At 53.3% G+C, this 15,677-nt stretch overlaps 3 protein-coding genes across 3 annotated transcripts; 2 read left to right on the plus strand and 1 right to left on the minus strand.

Moving 5' to 3' along the window:
* Positions 1 to 86: 86 nt before the first annotated feature.
* Positions 87 to 9,128, minus strand: sdnO (Highly reducing polyketide synthase sdnO; the record flags this gene model as incomplete). The annotated part of the gene is made up of 3 exons (XM_066130038.1): positions 87 to 1,244; positions 1,315 to 2,892; positions 2,949 to 9,128. The coding sequence occupies 3 exons, from the start codon at positions 9,126 to 9,128 to the stop codon at positions 87 to 89; spliced, it is 8,916 nt and encodes a 2,971-aa protein (XP_065986042.1).
* An 878-nt stretch (positions 9,129 to 10,006) lies between these two features.
* On the plus strand, positions 10,007 to 11,205 carry G6M90_00g029750 (uncharacterized protein; the record flags this gene model as incomplete). The annotated part of the gene is made up of 3 exons (XM_066130039.1): positions 10,007 to 10,208; positions 10,267 to 10,729; positions 10,794 to 11,205. The coding sequence occupies 3 exons, from the start codon at positions 10,007 to 10,009 to the stop codon at positions 11,203 to 11,205; spliced, it is 1,077 nt and encodes a 358-aa protein (XP_065985756.1).
* A 583-nt stretch (positions 11,206 to 11,788) lies between these two features.
* On the plus strand, positions 11,789 to 15,474 carry FUB8_0 (Non-canonical non-ribosomal peptide synthetase FUB8; the record flags this gene model as incomplete). Its single annotated transcript, XM_066130040.1, has 7 exons — positions 11,789 to 11,846; positions 11,911 to 12,278; positions 12,342 to 12,583; positions 12,639 to 12,804; positions 12,857 to 13,024; positions 13,087 to 13,342; positions 13,418 to 15,474. 7 exons carry the CDS (start codon positions 11,789 to 11,791, stop codon positions 15,472 to 15,474), a joined length of 3,315 nt encoding a protein of 1,104 aa, XP_065986063.1.
* Positions 15,475 to 15,677: the final 203 nt, after the last annotated feature.

The following is a 15,677-nucleotide window of genomic DNA, read 5'->3' on the forward strand; positions in this document are numbered from 1 at the left end:
ATTCTGCACATCTCATGCCACCTACACTCCCTACACAAGATGTTTGCGGTCAATTTGATGCAAATGAAGCTTCTTTTATTACTACACTATGTAGGACGCTTCGAGGGATCGTCTAGCAGGCTGGTAATTATATAGCTTGCACGTTCCATTGCCTTACATAACTTTGTTACATATGCCGGCCGGCCCGAGACCGCAAATCGGGCATGTTTCTCCCACACATTACAATGAACATAGACACCACGCTCTCCACATACTAGGAAGCCAGCCTCGTCCCAGTGGCCGTTGATATCATCATCTCCAGGTGTGGCCCCGATATTGCCGTTAGCATCGTCATTAGGCGCCAGCCGCATGAAGCCAAGCTTGACATCTTGACCTGGACCGCCGCGGCGCGTGGCATCCCAGGAATGTGTCCTGAAAAGCTCTGGAAGTTCTTTGTCCTGTTCTTGGGCAGCCCCTCGAAGGGCGTATAAAGCTCGCACAGCACCGAGGCCGCGACCTGCTGCGACCACGGCACGCGAATGTGTCGACGTGGCCTGGTGTAATAAAGCACGGACTCGAGTCCTGTTGTTTGAATCTGTATAGCTAGCTGCCGCCGCCTCTACAAAGGCGCGCGTAGCTGGAGAGACGGTCTGCACCCACTCTACTCGGCCGCGAGCAAAAGTCCCGAGAGACACCTTTTCCCAGGCCGGCCTAATTTCTCCGTCAACAAGATACAGGGCAAGAAGAACAGTGAGATGTGCAGTGGCGTTTGGCTGCAAGCGAAAGCCACGCAGGGAACGAAAACCGAGGCTGGCAACATCCAATACCTGGTGATCGAGAGGTCCATATACCTGGCATTGGGCCCGTACATGTTCAATACGTTGCAACGTGGCAGAGCTTGGTTCCCACATGAGTTGTTGGACTGCATAGGGTGGGGAAACAGACGAAATGTCTGCCGTTTCACTCGGTGGGTGAGCCAGAATAGCACGAGCGATATGAGCATGCAGACGATTTGTGTCTATACCGTCGAGCTTACTATGTTCATATATTTCAGCTGATATGCCGTTGGCAGTGACAGCAAACTGGAGAGTTTTATCCAGCCAACGATTTGCAAAGGGACGGTGCGCCCCATTAATCATAAATTGCGTGTATCTTTCTCCAGAATTAGTAGGTGACTCATCATCAAGACACATGACAAATGCGGCCGTATCAATACATGCCAGAACCGCGGCATTTTGAGGGCGGCGTTCAAGGTCTAGGCGGAACTTTGGTCAAGGTAGTTAGTACAACCAACTGAAAGAAACTAGGGGCAAGCCAGGGAGGGAACAACTATACCAATGCCCATGAGTCTCGTTCGTCGGCAGTGAGGGTGCAAACGGGCGGAATGGTGTCGCATGATGCCGTAAGAATATCATCATAGACTCTCGTGACTGCCAACATGTCCAGCGTTTGCTCGACATCTGGAAGTCTTAATTGGAAAACATGCCCACGACGGAGTACGGCTACGGTATGGTTAGGGGCATGGCGCTCCATATGGTCTACGCCGAGGCCAGGTCGACGTGTGGCATAGAAAAGCCAATTACGTCCTTCCGTTGTAATCGGCTCACCGTGGAGCGTATCAGGAGCTATGTCGCCGCGAGCCAAGAGACGGATAAAGTCGAAGGCGGCTATAGTCAGGATGGCAGCACGCCTTGCTTGCGAGTGTACGGGGGCTTGTATTGAATGGATAAAGATAAACGGACCCTGCTCTGGAAGCGGTTCACGACGGTCTAGATACACTTGGCGATCGTAGGTTTCCGCAATGACATCCGAGTCTGTCTTTTGGAGGCTTTTATATAGTCTAGGCCCAGGGCCCCTGAGAAAATTATGCACAGCATCGCTAGTATTGCGGCGATGGTTGGCTGTATCGATAGCGCGTCGAGAGTCTTCAAAGAGGCGGAGGGTATCTGAGAGCGGAGGTAGAGGCAAAGGCGGCAGCTTTTCTGAAACATATTTACCAGTTGAGTGTGCTGATGTTGAAGGCCTTACAGCCCCTGCTGAATGATGATCTTCGGCATCGCCGTTTTCTAAGCTGTCTGCAGTGGCTTCCTTGTCCAATCCAGATGCTAGCAAAGACGACCGAGAAGCGACTTTTTCGGCAAGATCACGTATGGGCTGGTCTGTCAGGATCTCAGACGATTGTAAGGGTGATTTGAACTCGCGAGTGATCCAATTGCGCAATTCGATAGCAACAAGTGAATCTAAACCGAGATCTAGAATGGAGCCATTCCTATCCTTGATCTGGTCATCATCCATTGAAATGAGTGTCATGAGCCGACGAGTAATGGCACTACCAATGAAGTCGATAATGGTATCAAGGTCACCACCTTCCACGACCTCGTCAAAGGATCGTACACTATTCGTGGACGATGAAGATTCCTCTGCGGCTAAAGAGCCACGTATATGGCAAAACATGGCCGAATGGACATTGCTGTTGCTAGCTGATGTATGCGAAAGTGACGCCGCGTTGAAGCCAATAATGGCTTGACGCATACGCGAGTGACTGGATGCGGCTCCAAGCAAATGGTCAAAATAGCGAGACAGCTCTTGTCCAAGTATGGGCCTTAAGCCGGTACGCCATAGCCCTTGGAGTATGGTTTTATTATTGGATGTATTGATGGCGTCCTCGATCCAACCAATATTCATCGACAGGAAACCAGGTCCGCGATCATGCGCAATGGCATCCTGGACGGCATTGCCGGCATTGTAATTGGCCTGTCCACTGGCACCAGTTATGTTGACTGCAGATGAGAGCATGAGAAAGAAGTGCAGGTGAGGAGACGCAAAAACCCGCTCGAGCACCAAGGTGCCGTCCACCTTAGCGTGGGCTACCGCGAAGAAGTCATCGAAGGTCATGGTCTCCAGGGTGCGATCCTGTATGTGTTAGCTTTGCGTTTCGAGGACTTGATAGTTGAAGGGGATGTATTTACGTGAAGAGTGACTGCAGACTGAATGACACCTCGCACAGGGGGGACACCAGTTCGGATAAGGGTGTCTGCTGCATTTTGCACGCTGGATTCAGAAGTGATGTCACACACTAAACAGTATAGACGACAGCCTGGTTGGACGAGCTTGAGCTGCTCCTGAAACGAGCGGTGGTCTTCCGGTTCAATGGATCGTCGGGAAAGTGTGACAAGATGCATAGCGCCACGACGTGCCATGAGCAACAAAAGACGCCTGCCGAGATCTCCCATACCTCCTGCAACAACATAAGAAGCATCCGCTGCTTCCCAGTCCATGCTGACGCTCGAGGAGATGACTGTGCGCACAAGAGAGCTTGGAGACGCCTGCAGGATGACCTTTCCACCCTGTCTGACCAGGTGGATGGCCTCACGAACCTGGGCGACATCTTGGATATACAGGTCTATGCCTTTAAACGGGATTCGTTGTAGGGCTGGGGTGGCTAGGGATACCAGATCCGCCAAGCGGTCAGGCTGCGCTTGAACAAGATTGGTGATGTGGCAATAATGTATGGTGGCATTCTCAGGGGGTGGTGAAGGGAACGCGATGGAGGAAGACGAGTTGAAAACAACGACCTGTCCAAAGGGTTTTAGGCAGCTCCATGCGGCAGCAGGGACAGAATCCTCGCTGATGCGAATTATGGCGTCGAGCTGCAAAAGCTCGTCCAACCGTGGTCGCAGCAGTGAAGGACGGCTGACGATGATGTTTTCGAGTTGAATGTTAAGCTGTCGAGTAATTTCTAGGGCCTCTTGTTGGCTGATGGCTGTTGCAGTGATGGTTGCGCCAAGGACTCGAGCAACTGCTACACTCGCCCGTCCAATATCGGTCAGGACGCCGTGGATGAGCACTTTAGATTTTCCTTTCGAAATCTGGGCAAGATGATGAATGGCATAACTGGCAGCTATGGTAGGAAGAAAGAGAGCGGCAGCAACAGCGGGTGACAAACTGTCCGGTCGTCGACTCACATGCGAGGAGGGAACACGGGCATGGTTGGCTCCGACAACTCCATCGAGCGTGAGCGCGACCACGGCATCTCCTGGACTGAAATCTCGTACGCCTTTGCCTACACGTCTCACTATACCTGAGTACTCCCCTAGTTGATAACTCGTCAGATTCTGAGACTTGGACAACACAAACGCCTCCGTCTCGACCTCGACTTGACCTTCCGCCAACTCCACCGTGTGACTGTCGATGAAAACAATGTCGCCGTCGCCTTTTGAGCTTTGGACTGGGCCCAGAGCTAAGCGCCTCGTAGAGTTTATATAGTGATATGGTTCCGTTTCAATGTTGCTGCTAGGCCCGGAGGCTTTCTCTGAAGCTCGGATGGCGCGGTTTAAGCAGTCGCTGCGTCGTAGGCGTGGGACAAGCACTGCAGCATCCCGACTGACACGATATTCCCGTTCACAATGCGCAAGAGAGTCTCGAGTAGGAGCATAAGTCAGACAATGGCAGAGTAAATCGACCAATACAGGACTTCCAATTGCTTCGAGGGCGGCATGGACTACAGTGAGACGGAGATTATCATTCTCAGCATGCGCAGTTCGCGCGACGCCAGTGATCTGGTGCATTGAGGATGGGCTGACCAAGCTAAGCCAGATAATTCGGTGATCCTGTCGGAGCAGTGTAATGGCTGAGTTGAAGCAGGCTCGGTCGGAGAGAATTGGCTGAGCCAGGTCGTCGATTACCATGATGCATGTGTTTCTCGCATCGCTACTCCTCTGTATGACATCCTGGCTCCAACTTCCAGAACTAATTTCATATCCCGTCTCATGCAGCTTGCCTATCAGTGCGGTGGCCCATGATGGTGTCGTCTTCAGGGCTGAGTGTGTAATAATATGGACACGCGAGGACGAATGCGAATGTTTTGTCTTGTCATTTCGCGCAAGGATAATTCGATTACCATTGACAGAATTCACGACAGTTAGCTGGACATCATGGCTAGGCCAAGTTTTTCGAAGGGTAGACTGCCAATTGTCATCCGAGCCCGGTTTCAGCACGATAACTACTACGCCATCGTTCTTTACAAGAGTCGATACGTAACAGAGAGACCCAAGATCGGACACCAGAACCACGTCATACGTATTGTGTGCGAAGCCCTGAGATTCAAGACTGTTGTCTGGATCCAATGCTCTCCGTCGAATTGGGTACCCTATCAAACGTTTGCAACCCTCATCAATGGGCTTGTTTCCCCTCTCTACAACATCGTATGAGGTCACCGTACCTCTGTGTACGCCAACAGCGGCCAGGAACGCCGGCGCCAGAACCCCCGGGCTCTCCCCAAGCTCGGCAATGGACAGATTTGCAGTCTTGAAGCATATAAAAGACACTAGATCAGCCAAAGTTGAATTTCTAGTGAGATCGCTGGTGCGTAGGAAGTTCAAATCACATCTCCATGCCAGCTCGTAACAAATGCCGTGCTCGTCTTGTGTGCCATGGGCCCTATCCGCATGGTATGCCAAGCTCCGGGACTCGATTGCTGAAGCATAAATAACCGGAAAGCCACCTGAGACTACGGTCATATCTATATTGCTTGCCCGGAAGTGGCTGGATGTGAGCTTTGCTGAGACCTCGAGTTTGGAGCCCTGGCTGTTTAGTGCAGGTGTCTGGGTTGAAATCAAGAGCTCCCCGATGTGGACAGGCATAACAGATCCGGAACCATGCCACCGTTTCATCATTGGGATACCCACATGAAACATGCTGTCTAGAGTTGTTGGGTGTAGAATATGGGACGCCTGGTATTGTGCTGGCATACTGGCGGCAATGTCAGGGACCTCGATTACTGCGGTCGCCCTTAAGCCATCCGTCGACGTTGTTAGGGAGCGTAGGCCCCTGAATGATGGCCCATACGTGTTACCATCCGCGGCCATCTCATTGTAAAGCTCCTCAGGGATCACCACAATTCCGTTTAACCAGTCCTGCTTGGGGTGGGGGTCAAGCATCACAGATTCTGTCTCTGGCTTGTCAAGAGCCATGACACCTTCCACAACTCCCGTACAAAACACATGCCATTTGCCGTCGGACAGAGCCGTGACGGAGAAAGTAAAGCTAAGAGGAGATGCGTCTGCTCGATGCTTGAGACTTAGTTGCATTTCCACGCGTGACGGAGCGTCCGGAACTACCAGGGCTCGGAGGAACGAGACGTCGCGTAGAGAGACAGCCTCGAGCGCCTGTTCAGAATATTGCTCTTTTGCAAGTTGCCTCACAGCCTCAACAACCATGCAAACGTAGCACGCTCCTGGGAAGATGATTAAGCCGTCGATGATATGATGAGCCAGCCACGGTAGGGTAGCCAAGCCTACCATGTGTCGCCATCGCGGCTCCATGGACGCCAACTCGGTCATACGCACTCCCAACAGATGATGATACGGCTCGCGGCGCATGCGGTACTCACGGCTTAGTCGCGACTCGTGCCAGTGTTTGCTCGAGTAATCCCAGCAGTACGATGGTAGGTCCGGCCGGACGGCAGCGGTGTGGAATCCAGGCGTTAATGCAGTGATCTCATCAAAGTTGACTCTGACACCACGCTCAAAGAGGTGGCCAACAACCTGCAGCATAGTTTCAACGGCCCCAGTCCCTCGCTTCAGTGCTGACAAGTAATTATACTCAAGCTTGGGCACATTGGAGGCTGCAAGGCATTGGCGGATAGGGCCGGCCAGAGCGGCGTGCGGACCAATCTCGACAAAAAGAGCGAGGCCTCCATTGTGTTTGTGATGCTCTCGTGCGAGAGTCTGTATGGCATCAGAGAAACGCACGGGGGATATGAGGTTGTCAACCCAGTAGGATGCGGCAAAATCCGACACCCAAGACAGTCCGCTAATTGAGGAGAAGTATTTCACTTCTTCGTTGCCACGTAGGCCACCTGGTGGCGAGATAGGCTCATCAATGCCAAGATCCAGATCACCTAGTCTTGTTCGGTATTCATCAGCTATAGCGCGCATATGATGGCTATGGTAGGCTGTGTCGACACGTAGTTTGCGGCAGAAGGTGCCATCACCGCGGGCTATGATTCGTGCCATTACCTCATCAACGGCGGCAGCGTCACCAGACACAGTAACGCTATTGGGGCTGTTGATGCATGAGATGGCTGCCTCGCCGTGGGTCAAGTCATGGAGATATGGAGCGGCATCGCCCTGGCCTAGTCCGATGGAGAGCATTGCACCAGGGGGGAGGCCGCGATCTTTGGACACGCCGGGCATGAGGCCACGATGGAATGCAACGCGGAGTGCCATGTGATGTGAGAGCCGGCCAGCGGCATACGCAGCTGCAATTTCGCCACTGGAGTGGCCTACTACGGCCCAGGGCCGCACGCCTTGGGAACGGAGCAGCATCACGATACCAATCTGTACCGCGGTAGTGGCCGGTTGTGCTAGTTCAGCCTTGTTGATGCGGCCGCCGCCGTCTTGAGCAAGAAGTTCAGCCTCAAGGTCCCAGGTTGCGCCGAGCTCGTAGAGTATATCCCGCGAGATGCGGATAGAGTCACGGAATACCGAAGAGGGCGTTGTTTCGAGCAGCAACTCATGGCCCATTCCGGCCCACTGCGCACCTTGGCCGGTGAAGACGTATATTACTTGTCTCTTGGACGGAGGCGGTCTGGTCGATGTCAAGTTGACGCCTCGCTCCAAGGTGTCTAGGAGCGAGGATTCGTTGTCTGCTACGCAACTGAAGCGCCAAGGAAGTGCGGAACGGCGGTGGCAGAGGGTATAGGATATATCAGCCAGGGGTATTTTTGGGTGTTGCTGGATCCAATTGACATAACTCTCGAGCAAGGACTTCAGTGAGCCCTGGTTATTTGCCGACAGGACGAAGAGACGGGGAGAGTTTGTCGACGTAGTGCTACAAGATGCATCATATGTTCGCGGCCCCCTTTCGACAATGGCATGGGCATTGGTTCCTCCATAGCCAAAGCTATTGATCGAGATGCGCGGGACCATGCCCTCTGTGAGCGGCCACGGAAGCCGCTGTGTCGGAATTGTGATTCGATCAAGCGGCAACCCAGGTTTAGGGGTAGTGAAGCCAGCCACAGGGGGGATTACCTGGCGGTCAAGCATCAAAATGGCCTTCAGGAGGCTAGCGAGACCGCTGGTGCTTTCGGTATGCCCGATGCTTCCCTTGTTAGAGCCGACATGCAGGGGAAGAGATCGATTCCGGCCCGCAAAGACTTCCGCAATGGCTGCCAGCTCCTCACTGTCCCCAGCGACAGTACCGGTGCCGTGGGCTTCCACATATGCGGTGTCTTGAGGGTGGAGATGGAGACGGTCGTAGGTGTCGCGGATGAGGTCAGCTTGAGCGACACGGTTAGGATGCGTAATTCCCGAGGCTGTGTAGCCGTCCTGGTTTATGCCGCTGTTGAGGATGACGGATCGGATCGGATCTTGGTCTCTGAGGGCATCACTTAAGCGCTTCAAGGCCACGACAACGAACCCTTCACCGCGGCCATAACCGTCGCCGCGAAGGTCGAAAGGGTAGCATCTCCCCGTGCTGCTAACCATGTGCTGACTGCTCATGCCAATATAATGATCAGGCATGAGTTGCAAGTTGGCAGCAGCGACCAGAGCCGCGTCAGACTCGCCATTTCGCAAACTTTGGCACGCCTCGTGTAGCGCAACGAGCCCGCCCGAGCAGCCCGTATCGAGAGTCAGGGACGGGCCACGGAGGTCAAAGGCATGCGAAATGCGGTTGGCGAGGATGGCAATGCCTGTGCCGACACTATGATATACGGGCAGGTCGAGAACATCCTTGCAGAGATTCCTGTCGTAATCAGTACCAAAGATGGCGGCGAAGACGGCCGTTCGAGAGCCAGCACAGGCCTCGCGAGCCCAACCGGCACTCTCAAACGCCTCATAGACCAGCTCGAGCAGAATGCGCTGCTGGGGGTCCATGGCGGCCGCATGTTGCGGCGAGAGGTGGAAAAACGCATGGTCAAAGTCGCGAATATCGCCGTCGATGAAGTGACCGCCCTGGTGGTTGTTTGTGCCGTTGGGGTCACTGGCATTGGGATGATGGAAAGCCGCCTCGTTGAAGCGGTCTGCTGGCACGGATGACCAAGCCTCGCCTCCATCAGCCAGCAACTCCCATAGTGAGTCGAGGCTATTGGAACTGCCTGGCAACCGGCACGAGGCACCTACGATGGCTATTGGTTCGATCGGCATCTTTCTTCCATCTGCTGCTGACAAGGCCTACGATGTTGATTGTGTTGGCTGCAATTCTGAGATGAATGTAAGTTGCTGCTTCGTGGGAATCTTGTTGATGAGGTTGGCTCGGCATTGATATTCCTCGCCGTCCTGGGCTACTTGCTTGCTTACCGTCAATAGTACCGGGTTGTACTCCGTATTACATCGTACTCCCGCCCGGCCGCGATCGCGTCGCATTTGCGAGCCCCTGCCACATGTGTTGTCGTAGCTAGCCTGCGGTACGACTCCGTGGTAAGACTTCTGCAGCATCTAAAGGCTATGGTGATGGGTCAACCAGCTAACCAGCAATGGTGGGAAATAAGACGGTCGGCACCGAGTACCCAAACAAGTTTGATGTTACGTATCGCTTTTCCGAAGAACCGGGGTGCACTTGCGACGGGTAGCCGCTGACCATGGAACAGCCTTGAACATACCCCGTGGTCGTGTTGCACTCTACCTGTCAAGTGCGTCCAAGAATGAATGCATCGGACTAATACGTACACACCCATGCAATGATACAGTGATACCTTTTCCTTGTGGTGTTCACACCGTACCTCTGACGAGTTGACACATAATGGTTTCCCACGTACCTTGATTGACTTGCGATCCCTTCTCGAGTCTGTTTTCAATGTCCTCTATCCTATTCATATTAATTCTGACGCACCCTAGAGACAAACCAAACTGGGTTCTTTGAAACGATGCGCCGATTTTAACACGGGAGAATCTGGATTGAGTATCAGCCTTCACCGCCGTTGTCATATTCTTGACTAGTTTCTCGGAACCGTCGCCGTTCCTAACCGTCCCAACTCATCGGTCATTCCGCCTCTGCCTCTGGCCTCACGAATTTGTACAAAGTCATGGCAAGCGAGATGAACACGTCGCCAGAGTATACGGGCTACCGGCTAGAGGTTTTCATAGCCGTGTTCACGCCTCTGACTATTATTGCAGTGGCTTTGCGATTCTATGCCCGTAGCCTGACTTCCAAGAAGATTGATTCTGGCGACTGGCTCATCATCGCGGCTCTGGTAGGACAGATTGTCGCTGGCGGCATCGCTATTGGTATGTTCTGGGGAGGGTCAACCGGATGACGGGCACGGCTTTACTAACAGATGCCCAGGTGCAGTGAAACAGGCCGGAGTTGGACATCATGCAGCGTATCTTGCCGAAACGAACCCCGAAACTCTCGTCGCCTTCTTCAAATACCTGGTCGCCATGTCCACGTGGTATGCCACTACGGAAGGCCTCGCAAAACTTGCCGTGTGCATCTTGTACAAGCGCCTGTTCCCACAGCGAGGAATTCACATGGTCATCAACACAACAATGCTCGTGTTAGTCGGCGCATCCGTGGGCGGAGGTCTCGCCGACTTGTTTGGCTGTACGCCCTTCTCGGCGCATTGGGGTACGGCGGAGGAGCAGGCGGCCCATTGCGTCGATACCGAAGCCTTGTTTGTCTGGGGCAGTTTCCCCAACATCGTCACGGACGTTGTGTTGCTTGTCCTGCCCATGCCGATAGTTTGGGGCCTTCACGCGTCCGTCAGACTGAGGCTTGTCCTCGTTCTCACATTTCTCTTTGGTAGCATGTAAGTCCTTGAACCGCACATATCCCTGGCTTGCCAGCTTTGGAGAACTCATCGGTGGAGACAGCGGCCTCATAACGTCGGTCCTTCGATTCATCGCCTTTTACAACAAGAGCTCCTTCATCGACCCTACTTTTCACGCGGTTGAGTTGATCATCTGGACGGTTTGCGAGCCGGGGGTCTACCTCATCGCCGCGTGCCTGCTGGTTTATCGCCCCTTGCTGGAAAAGATAGGGATCCCCCTGGTTGGCGGCGTTTCCAGCCGTGGAGGGAATCGGCAAGGGCCAACAGAATTGGCGTTCCAAAAGCCGTCACGTCCACACAATGGCGCTGCCATCAAGTCTATTGGCTCCGGGTCCATTAGCGAGAGCGGATTTGAGTATATCGGGGATGATGATCAGAGGCCGCTCAGGAGACAGGGTGGCATCACTGCGACGACCAACGTCGAGGTGACATGGGCAGCGGGGTCTGCGGTGTAACGGCAGCCGCCCATAAAACGGGATGTGCGGAATGTCCATGTCCGTGGTGGAGAAGGATGTCATGGGAGGCGGCCTGGGATATTATTTCCGTCCGGAATCATCAGATTGACGACACAAAAGACCACATGCAATGTTGACCAGACCAGCTGTGGAGCAGATATCACGGGCGGACATGGAAAGTGGAGACTCCATCGGCCCCCAACTGCAGCCAAGAGATGAAATGTACTAGCCATGACAACACGAAGCACGACAGATTTATTTGCGCTTCACCTAACCGGGAGTTGCAGTGGCATGTGCGAGGTTGGCTGCCTAGACCAGACATCTGTCGGATTTACATGCCGACTTCTCCGTCACCATATGCATGTGTCCTTGAGTACTTATGAAACTGTCAGCTTATAGGTGACATCGGCCATCTTCCGTCCGTGGTGGTCAGCCGTATGTCTTGCATTCCTGTAGATTGTTCCAGGTGCGTTTTAGAGACATCAAGTCATTGTTTCTACAAGTGTCTATATCTTATCAGTGCACTGTTGCCTTGTGTCTGTTTGGCCCAATCACCGTCGGATAGCAACAAGAGCTCGAACCCATGAGTGACTCGATAGATTGGCAGACCAACAGACTTCAAATTTTGCCCATGTTGATCGGTAAGCAACGGGTTTACCCCGCGCGACATATCCGTGGTTGATAGCTTTAATAGATGGAACCCAGTCGTTTTCCCGCTACAGCTGCAATTCAACTTCTCTGCGACTCCAATACGATCTCCATATACTCTCATTGCCATGGCGACCAAGCATGAACGCATCGCACAGCACAACCATCTGGTGCCGCATGCCGTTGATAGACTGGCGCACATGATGCCAGATGCAGAGTACGGCGAATGGGTACTAGGATCCAAGGTAATATCCATCACTTACGCCCAACTAGCCAATATTGTTAATGGCTTAGCTTGGTGGCTCGTGAAAGAGCTGAATGGCTCGGGCTACAACAAACCCCAGAGAGAAACGCTGACTTACATTGGGCCTAATGATGTACGCTACTCGGCACTGGTGCTTGCAGCAGTGAAAGCTGGTTTTGTGGTTCGTGATACTTTCTGCGTTGCCCATCAAGCGTGACTTGTTGACCAGGTGGGAGCTTCTCAGATTTTTGTAACGTCTCCCAGGAATAGCCAGCCTGCACAGCGGGCGTTGTTCAATCACCTCGGCTGCCAGACTTTGATCACGACGAACCCTCTTTCGCCACCCGCCCAAGCTGTTTTGGATGCCGTTGCGCCAGCGCGTCACCTCACGGTGCCATCTGTAGAGGAGCTTCTTTCCAGTTCGCATCCAACATACGTATGGAATAAGACCTTCGAGGAGGTACAAAATGACCCTTTTGTCGTGATGTAAGCTCCCTGGACACCCGTGTTCCCGCTTATTGTGTCGCTTATAATTTCCTAGGCACACGTCTGGGACTACGGGCCTACCGAAGCCTATTATATGGACACACGAAACATGTGCGCGAGTTGTCAACGCAAAGAACGATCGCGAACCCAAAGGAAACTCCTCTGTCGAACGTCTACTACTCAACGGCAAGCGTATAATAGTGACCCTGCCTCCATTTCACGTGCGTGTCTGTTTGGGCTCCCCAAATAAGACGAGCTAATGCTTTCTTCTAGGGGGCGCTTCTCGCTCAACTCGTTGTCGGCGCGATACCCTACGGTAACGTTGTTATTGCTCCAGTAGTGACAGCCATCCCGACGGCTCAAAATGTCGTGGATGCTCTCAAGCAGACCCCAGCTGATGTAGCAATATTGGTCCCCTCAGTGGTGGCCGAGTTGGCCCAAGTATGTCTAGCATGTTTGGTCTTTTCTGCCTGGTGCCTTGCCATGATAACAAGCCAAAACAGAATCCGGAATTGCTTGAATACTGCTCTACTCATCTACAGGCAATTTTGTACATTGGCGGCGACCTGCCACAGGACCTCGGCGACATTGTGGCCTCTAAAATGTACCTGCGCTGTCAATGGGGAGCGACTGAGACGGGTATCGTCCCGCAACTGCTTCCGCCAGAGCTGCTTCCATCCGCCTCGACGGGACGGGAGCTATGGAGCTATGTCAAGTTTCATCCTTGCGTTGGTGCTGCCTTTGATGAAGTGGCTGACGGTATATTTGAGCTGGTAGTCAGGCGTGATATCGCTCTTGCTGACACGCAACCGTGTTTTACTGTGCCCGGGATAGATTTGCTCGACAAGGAATACCGCACCAGGGATCTATTCGAAAAGCATCCACACATTTCTGGTATATGGCGTTGGCGTGCTCGAGCTGATGATATTATTGTTTTCCTCAACGGCGAGAAAACGAATCCCATTTCAATGGAACAGCATATTTTGGCCAAGAACCCACAAGTTAGCGGCGCTCTCGTCATCGGCTCCAACAGGTTCCAGGCTGCACTTCTGGTTGAGCCAGCTTCAGAGAAGCCTCTGACTATAGCAGAGCAGGCGGCTTTGATCGAGCATATCTGGCCCAGCGTTGATGAAGCCAACCAAAGCGCCCCTGCCCATGCTCGCGTGGAGAAGTCGTTTATTCTTGTTATTCCGGCAGATCGTCGACTGATTCAGTCAGGAAAAGGTACCTATATGAGAGGTCCCAGTATAGCCCAGTATTCCGAGGAAATTGAGAGTCTGTACGCTGCTGCAGACGATGCCGTTCTAGGCGATGATATCAACGGGTCTGACGGGCCAGTGCCGCATGCCTTGGGCTTGGATGGTATTGTTCGCCTGGTTAGACAACATGCCCAGGCTGTGACAGGCTGGACAAATCTTGGCGATGCAGATGACTTTTTTGACCGCGGTATGGATTCGCTTCAGGGGCTCCGACTGACACGTGCCCTGGGACGTAGCCTCTACCGCCCTGATCTCGCCCTTTCTACCGTCTACCAGAACCCGTCCATCTCCCGGCTCGCAGAGAGCATTCTTGCAAAGGGAAACGGGGACCAGAATGAGGGCAAGGTCATGGAAATGTTGCTAGCTACCTACCGCGGACTCATACAACAGGTCTCAGTGTCACCAGCATTAGCAAACTCCCGCCAGCGCCAGAAGGAAAAGGCCGGAGTTGATGTGCTTTTTACGGGATCTACCGGCACAGTAGGCACTTATTTACTGCACAATCTGTTAACTCGCCATGAAATTAATCACATCTTCTGCCTAAACCGCGCAGAGGATGGTGGGCAGGCTGCGCAGAGCAAGAGTTTTGCTGCCGCGGGATTCATGGAGACGAGGCTGGATAACGGCCGCGTCACCTTCATCAAGGCTAATCTACAGCAGCCGCAGCTCGGCCTTGACGAGGCCACCTATGAGCACCTCCGTGCCCAAGTTGGGCTTATTATTCACGCTGCTTGGCCTGTTAACTTCAACCTACCTCTTCTTGCCTTCCGCCCGCAGCTCGCTGGGATAGTGAATCTATTTACCTTCGCCGCCGCTACTACAGCGGCACGATTTGTCTTTGTCTCTTCAGTCGCCGCGGTGGAAGGGCACACAACCGGCCCGGCGCCTGAGAGAGTACTCAATGGCCTCGACACGCCCGCAGCTTTCGGCTACGGGCGAGCGAAATTTCTCGGTGAGCTGCTTATGGATGCTGGAGCCCGGCACTTCGGAAACCACATATCCGCAACTGTAATTCGCATAGGTCAGGTTGCCGGCGCGGTACAACGTCCCGGCCAATGGAACCCTCGGGAATGGCTGCCGAGCATGGTCATTAGTTCGTTATACCTTGGTCAAGTCCCCAACAGCCTAGGTTCGCACTTTGACGAAGTGGATTTTGTGCCCGTGGATTTGCTTGCCGACGTTTTTGTCGATCTTGCTATAGCAACAGAAGCGCAACAAGAGGCTACCAGCAGTGCAAGAGTGTTCAACGTGCGTAATGCGCACCCAACTCCCTGGCGCACACTACTTCCCGCTATTACCAGCGCTGCGGCAGCTCACCACTTGACTATGAACGTGGTTCCTCCCGCGACCTGGATTGCTGCCCTCCGAGCGAGCGGCGACTCGGATCAAGTCGATAATAAAGCAACCTCCAGAAATCCAGCCGTCAAGTTGCTAGACTTTTTTAGCACCCTGTGGGCAGCTGAGCTGGGCGACCTAGACACCAACAGTGCTCCGGCTTCGTCTGCTGTGCAGCCCATGGCGATCGCGCAGGCCCTCGAGGCAAGCCCGGCTCTGCGTAAGCTGGGGCCCGTCAGTTCAGAATGGATGAGGAAGTGGGTGGATGAGTGGATTGTAGCTATACGGGAAGAGTGAACACACAATACCAAACGATATTACAGAGTTATAGCTTTAAGCTGCTTAAATCTTCCTATTACACCAACCTGTATCTATCGAAGCTAGACGTTCCAAATTATCAAAGTCTTTGCGTTGCTGTGTGAGCATTACTAGAAAATCACTCGGGAGATGTTAAGCCTGGTCAACTATAGGCCTATCCCCAAGCCCTGAGTGGTTCAAGA

This window comes from Metarhizium brunneum, chromosome 1 (assembly GCF_013426205.1).
Source record: "Metarhizium brunneum chromosome 1, complete sequence".
Classification (NCBI taxonomy): domain Eukaryota; kingdom Fungi; phylum Ascomycota; class Sordariomycetes; order Hypocreales; family Clavicipitaceae; genus Metarhizium; species Metarhizium brunneum.